We start from the raw sequence: 6,761 nt of genomic DNA on the forward strand, positions 1-6,761 counted from the left end.
GCAACTGGAGTCGAGATACAAAGGATGCAAAGCTTTTAAATGGTGGACGAGGCAGAGAAGCCATTAATGAGACATTGCCTCCTTCGTTTCCCTCAAAGGACTGCTCCACTTCCCCATGGAGACACGCGAGTAATGACCTGTGCTACTGTGCTAGCTTTAAAGCTAACAGATTATAAGAATAAGAATGAGATAGTAGTTATAGAATCGCTGGATTTGTTTCATGCCTCCCCTCTCTGTGCTAGCAAACGGTTTTTCTTTAGTAAATTGTTTCATGACCTGTGCTACTGTGCGTCTGTAGTTCTGTGAATTTTAAAAGGAGATTATACGAGCAGTTGCACAACCATAAGATTACCATGGCTGATACGTCCCTGCACATGTGATCTAGATTTGTCAGTTGTCACTGCTGGCATTCACGAAGAAACACAGCGGAGTGCTAGATCAGCCCAACCAAATTACTGTGCGTTGTTAAGATTATCATCATGATCCAACCAAGTAACCGGGTCATACAGCATTCTTAACTAAATGTACCATAGCATACCATTACATTGACAATACTACTATGATAAAGACCGACAGGCTATTCAGGATTTAAGGGTTTGGGGAAACGTGCTCATCCAGCTCCAACAAACTATTGTGCTTCCCACACATACTAAATGAAAATCCATCCAAGTCCGGATAACAAATCCAAGTAGCACACAGAAGATATTACACCTTGGGAGCTCCAAATCTTTCATGGATGGTATTTCTGGTATTTCAGCCTGGTCTGCAAATTATAAACCAAAATATATATATTAATGCCTAGCGACTCATGTTTTTGTCAGCATTTTTTGTCAACTAGCGGGTCCATAGTATTTGCACAGCCAAATTTGTCATCTTTAGTTTTAATCTCCCTGCAAGACAAGATCCGGGGGACAATTTGAAATACCTGGAACCTCGGCCTACTTATATGCAGTGATTCCATTTTCACTGAGTTCTCAGCATCATCGAGCTCAATAACAGCCTTGGCTACTGCATTTGACAAATCTTTGTCATCATTAACATCAAAGAAGAGCCCTTGATCTCGCGCGTTCTTGATCATCTTCTGCCAAACAGAATTGTTGCTGGACAAGGTTGTCCCGTTTCCCACTATCCATAAGCAATGCCTGCGTAAAAGGAAAAAAAAAACTCAATGATACTATCATTTTACCTCATTGTGCATGCACTCTCCAGATTCAAGCCACAAAATAATAGGAACTAGCACCAAATGATCAGCCTTCGTGTATGCAATAAACTTACTTTGCCCTTGTCAGAGCCACATTAGTCCGCTGTAAGTTTGTGAGAAAGCCAACTGCACCAGCTCCATTGCTCCTTACTGTTGATATGATAATGATATCTTCCTCTGCACCTTGGAAACCATCCACAGATTTTACATTCACAGAGAAACCATCGTACATAATATATGATTTCCCAAGCTTTTCCTGGATAGCTCTAACTTGAGCATTGTATGGGGATACAACGCCAACAGACACCTTGCTTCCTTTGGAAACCGCCTCTGCAAATAATGGGGGGGGGGGGGGGGGAGATTAGATGCAGTTAACCTTAGCCTCTCACTGATTCAGACTTCAGATTTATTTATTTAGTAATTGCTGTAGTTAACACTGTTCAGTGTGGCAGGCCTAACCTTTGAACAATCTTTGCACCATCCGCACAACTGCAGCAACTTCTATTGTGTTTTTTCGGCCATGCTTCTCAATTGTTTCATGTCCACCTTCTACATTGATAAATGAATATGGTCCAAACAACTTTCCACTTAAAAACCTCTTGGTATAGTCCTTATGACTGACATTCGGGCCGTCAGATACCTTCCCATCGTAAAATGTAGCAACTGGAAAATTGCTTATTTCAGGATGCATCCGATACTGTACATTAAGAAGGTGCTTACTGAAGCCCAGAGAACTTAGCCTCTGAAAAACGCTTCTCCCGAAGCTAGCACTTTCAGATATCTACAAAATAATAGCATTATAAGTCAAATGCAGCAGTGCCAATCAGAAAATCCGAATGATAATTTGAAGAAGCTTACATTGCTTTTCACAAAGGCAGGAAGCTGGTATTCATCTCCAATCAGAACTGCTTGCCTTATGCCAGGTAGCTGCAAAGGGATTAAAGTCTCGCACTCCTTGAGCTGTGCAGCCTCATCAACAATCAGCAGCTCCAGAGAATTTGTGTCTTGAGGCTTCTCAAGCAATCTGCATATATTACCCATTGGGACATTGTACAGCCTGAATGAGCTTGAAACAGTACAGAGAATGCATTTAGCTCTTGGCAGTAGGTATTGCTGAACAGCTCTTGTATTATAACAATTCGGGAGCTCCAAATTTGTGCGGAGATAACTTAATTCTTGCACACACAAAGATCTTGCCAGCCTAAACTTCAATTTCTTGCATGAAGTAATCCGTATGCAGGCTAGTTGCTCAGGCCAGAGCAGAGGGTCCCCATTGTCTTCTATTTTTATTTCCAGTAGTTCATCTGACCAAATATCATGGCCATCATCCTTGTCATCATTTATCAAAGCATGGATAATATCGATCAATTCACGCACCTCCAGCATACATTGAAAGCTTCGTCCTGTTTCTGCATTTCTAGGATGATCATTGTATAGTATCTCAATGCACCCACATAACTTCCTAGAATGTTTGTTGTACTTATCCTTCAAATATTGCCTTAGAGTTTTACCCTCACTGTACAACTGGTACATGGTCACACGATTCTCAATAAGATCTATAAGTGAGCACAAGCAATGCCTCCAGCCTGAGTTTGGCACAAAACACGGCAATAAGCGCTCAGCACGAGAGTCAAGAAATACCAATGAAAGATCACTGTCGTCATCCATCTTCATATTATTTCTGTTTCCAAACAGAATAATGTCGTTTAGGAAGCAGAGGCTGCCATCAGCAGACTTGCCAACAAGCTTGACAATTCGAGCAGCAACCTCCAGCACAGCAGTATTGGTAGGTGCACAGGCAAGTGTCTTTCGGCCCTTCATCAGCATCGCCCACAAGATAGTGCTGATAGTTTTCGTTTTACCAGTCCCAGGGGGACCCCATAATAGCTTTATGGAAGAAGAGTGGTCATCCATCGATGAGACACAGTCTGCTACCGCATTTAGTTGTGAAGCATTGAGATTGAACTTCTCAAGGCCAAGGCCATCAGTTGATCTATGGGCAACACATTGAGATAACTGGGAGCATGAGGAGCTACCATCTTCCACTAACTTCATGGAAAAATAGTCAAAACAAGTCAGCTGTCTTGAAATGAGTAGTTTATTACATACTATTGTATCATAATAAATAACATAAGGAGGTTATCCCATGTCAGATACAAAGTAAAATTGTGGGTACTAACAGTATTTGTATGATGGAAATACTAGCAAAAGTATGTAATGCTGAGCAAAATCCGCCATGGAAATGCCGGCAGGCACGATAATCCAAGACAAGCATTTTTTTATGTTCTAATTTCCAAACTATCATACAAAAAACTGTTACAACAGAAACAAGATGCAAAACAAGACAAAGACATATGGATTATTTTGCATGTAGTTGACATACATACCTTTGGGTTGTATTGCCACACCTTATCGACAAGCTCAGTACTCTTTTTATTCCGAAGCCCAAGAGAATTAGCGTCATTTTCTCCCAGATGAAGGCATTTCCACATACGATTGTATGTCGTCATATTCATAATATACACAGCAAACAGTGGTCCTTTAGGTGTTTTCATTTCCTCATCTACCTCAATGGGAGTATCAGATGACAATTGAACAATGCAACAATTAGATGGGAAATCATCTTCTTCTCCACTTTTGAGAACCAAACCTAACACATATGATGACTTGTTCTGTGTCAGATCAGACACGTGCTTTGGTTTTTGCGGGGACAGGACTATTATATCACATTCAGTCGGTTCATATGTCTCCCTTGACTTCTCATCCTTCACGGGCTCTGCAATCTGAAAACTGAATACTGGATTCTCAATTTTTTTGCCATCAAGCTTTTCCACCTTGATTACTTGTGTAAAGTTTGCCTGTGCATAACCATCCAGTGATGAGAAAATATCAGCATGTTCTTCTTCAATCAGTGGGCCAGCAAATGAATCCAGATAACTTTCAAATGACACAAATGTGTCTGGTATCCTCTTGACCTGCAAGAAGTAAATGTTTAGCAAAACCAGCCCAACACCAGGTGTGAAGTGAGCAATACGGCCAAACTCAGCAATCTTTACAGAATGGTATGATTAACAAAGTCTCGATAGAATACTAGTTGATCGGTTGATTCATAGACGAAATACATGTGCAATGTCTGTGATTGATCGCAAATGATTGCAATTTAGAGTGCAACGGAATCCTTAAAACAGAAACAATGAGACAGCCACTACCCCACAGATTGAACTAAGACAAACAAAAAATTTCAAATTCTACCATACACCGACAGATTATACGATAATTAACCGCACGACACATGAGAAGCAAAAGGAGCATGGTCCTGAAGATTCTATCTGAAGCTGGTCCTATTCAGGTAAACCCAATAATCCACAATGCAACAAACCCACTTGGATCGAATGGGCGGCAGCAACGGCGGGGGCAAATGCCAACGCCGGCCTTCCTGCCCCTGGGAAAGCACGTGGGTAGTGTGTTCTCCGTTGCGAGTGCAACCAAGCACGCCGTCATCTCCCGGACACATCGATGGACTGGACCTCCGGCCGCCGACCGGCAGCCGCTAGCAGCGGCGGAGCAAGGGACTCTCTTTTTTTTTTTTGAGCAGGACTCGATGTGGAAAGAGCCGAGGACGGCGGTCCGTGACCCGTGAGGCCGTGACGCTGATCTCTGAGAGGTCAAGATGGGCCTTACTCCTGGCCCGTTTGTAGGAGTCTGTTAGTTGGGCCATGCAGGTAGGCTCTAAATGGACTTAGTACTTGACCACGACGCGCGAGCCTTTGATCCGGCCAGCGTGACCACTCAAATTCTGTGGCTGCTTCTAAAAAAAACTCAAATTCTGTGGCTTCACTGTATAAAAATATAGCAAAAAATATTTTTTTATAAAAAATAAATAATCTCTTTTGAATTTGTACAATTCATTAATTTGGCTTTCTCATCAGGGAGGGCCACAGAAGAAGATCACAAAAGGAACAATTTGGTTTGTTGTACAGAAAGATCTTGACTGCACTTGAAACTTGATCATCACCTGTTAGGGGTTTACTACAATAAATAGAGGAAGATGAAGGGGGGAACTAGTGCGTCGATACACCGCGTTATACTATCCGCTTGAAGAACATGATTTGTCCTCCCTTTTAATAATCTGAAGAACATGAAAGCATCCATGTGGAACCAAAACTAGATCATGCAATGCAGGGACAGTAGTAGGGCATGGACGTGGCGTATGAATCAAATGAAAGTTGCAGATGTGACACTAAATCATCAGTTCTAAGCTAGTACAGTCGCAGAACAAGAAAGTATAACGGAACCAGAGCAGTAAAAAATCACTTTTTCTTCGCGACCTTCGAAGGTAAAAATCACTAGTAGATCGAACACATTTTTTCTTGAAGGAAGTAGATCGATCACATTACCTGATGCCTGAGTAGGTCCCTGTTGAAGATATCCTGAATGGACCAGGAGAACACCTTCTTCTCCAGAGAGCTAGGAGCGAACCGGTCCTTGTTCAAGGCCCAGTAGCTCGCCACGGCCTCCATCTTGTCCACCACTCTGATCACCCTGTACTTGTCCTTGTCACTGCTCTCTTCCCTGTCCCTCAGTCGGTTCATCTTCCACGACACTATTCAGGTAGGCACTAGGCAGGCATTAGCAGCCTAGCAGGCAGCGCGTGTGAGACGAACGGGCAAAATGGCCGCTTCGCGGACACGCTTTTCTAGCCCCGCGTGCACGCGGACGCGGGTATCCGCATCGTCGTGCATGCGCGGCCCTTCGGATTCTTGGGCCACATTGATTGTCCCGGACGAGATCTGGGCCGTTGGCCTGTCTAACTTTTGCATGGATGCATGCAAATCATATCTATGATTGTTGAGATAATAATCGCATGTAATGCTTAATTTATGTTGCTCAAAAAAATGTAATGCTTAATTTATTATTATTTTACACACATGCAAATGCAAAAGGCCATCTCATTTTTTTGGCCCTCTTTGGTAGGGTTCGGTTTTCTCCAATGAAAAAACAGAGAAGCCAAAAAAAAAAACACGTTTTGATGGCTTTGCTTTCTAGTTTCTAGCCCAAAACGACTTCGACTTTATTGTTTTTGTTTCAGAATTCATTCTCGTGTGTGCTCGTTTAAGCCCCTACAAAAGCCACACCAAGGAGGGCCTTTGTGATTGTCCAAGCATTAATGGTAGTAGTGCCTTATTAAACACACTTGTCAATTCTATAGATCCACCTAATACTCCTTCTGCCCTGAAATATAAACTATTAACGGATTCAAAATTTATCCTAAATTACGAGTTATTCTATGTTAATTAACACTTCAAAGCACTAATCACGTGCATACCTGTCATTAGTGTCTACCACCAGGTTTAAATATGGTAAACATAAGATCTTTCTATAGTTAAATAAGGGTTACATACATTATTTGTTTTATCTTATAATATGTCCTAAAATTCCTGGATACCTTGTATTTCAGGGAGGGAATAAATCAGATTGAAGGGACTAGTTTTTTCTCAATAGTCAAGGGAGGCTAAAAAAAGCCCACCTATACATTTTCATTATTCAAAGCCAGATCACA

General features: G+C 41.9%; 1 protein-coding gene across 1 annotated transcript; it reads right to left on the minus strand.

Annotated features, from left to right (window-relative positions):
• Nucleotides 1–343: 343 nt before the first annotated feature.
• Nucleotides 344–3,884, minus strand: LOC136497741 (helicase sen1-like). Its single transcript, XM_066493589.1, has 6 exons — nucleotides 3,589–3,884; nucleotides 2,060–3,250; nucleotides 1,661–1,982; nucleotides 1,276–1,531; nucleotides 926–1,142; nucleotides 344–763 (listed from the first exon to the last, which is right to left on the minus strand). Exons 1-6 carry the CDS (start codon nucleotides 3,754–3,756, stop codon nucleotides 731–733), a joined length of 2,187 nt encoding a protein of 728 aa, XP_066349686.1. The 5' UTR covers nucleotides 3,757–3,884; the 3' UTR covers nucleotides 344–730.
• Nucleotides 3,885–6,761: the final 2,877 nt, after the last annotated feature.

Source organism: Miscanthus floridulus, chromosome 12, assembly GCF_019320115.1.
Source record: "Miscanthus floridulus cultivar M001 chromosome 12, ASM1932011v1, whole genome shotgun sequence".
Lineage (NCBI taxonomy): Eukaryota > Viridiplantae > Streptophyta > Magnoliopsida > Poales > Poaceae > Miscanthus > Miscanthus floridulus.

Excerpts from the sequence above, each read along its gene's own strand:
- LOC136497741 (XM_066493589.1), bottom strand. The coding sequence starts at position 3,756 with ATGAAAACACCTAAAGGACCACTGTTTGCTGTGTATATTATGAATATG. Across the intron at positions 3,251-3,588 it reads TGTGGCAATACAACCCAAAG|TTAGTGGAAGATGGTAGCTC; the intron begins GTATGTATGTCA and ends TTTTCCATGAAG. Across the intron at positions 1,532-1,660 it reads GGTGCAAAGATTGTTCAAAG|AGGCGGTTTCCAAAGGAAGC; the intron begins GTTAGGCCTGCC and ends CATTATTTGCAG.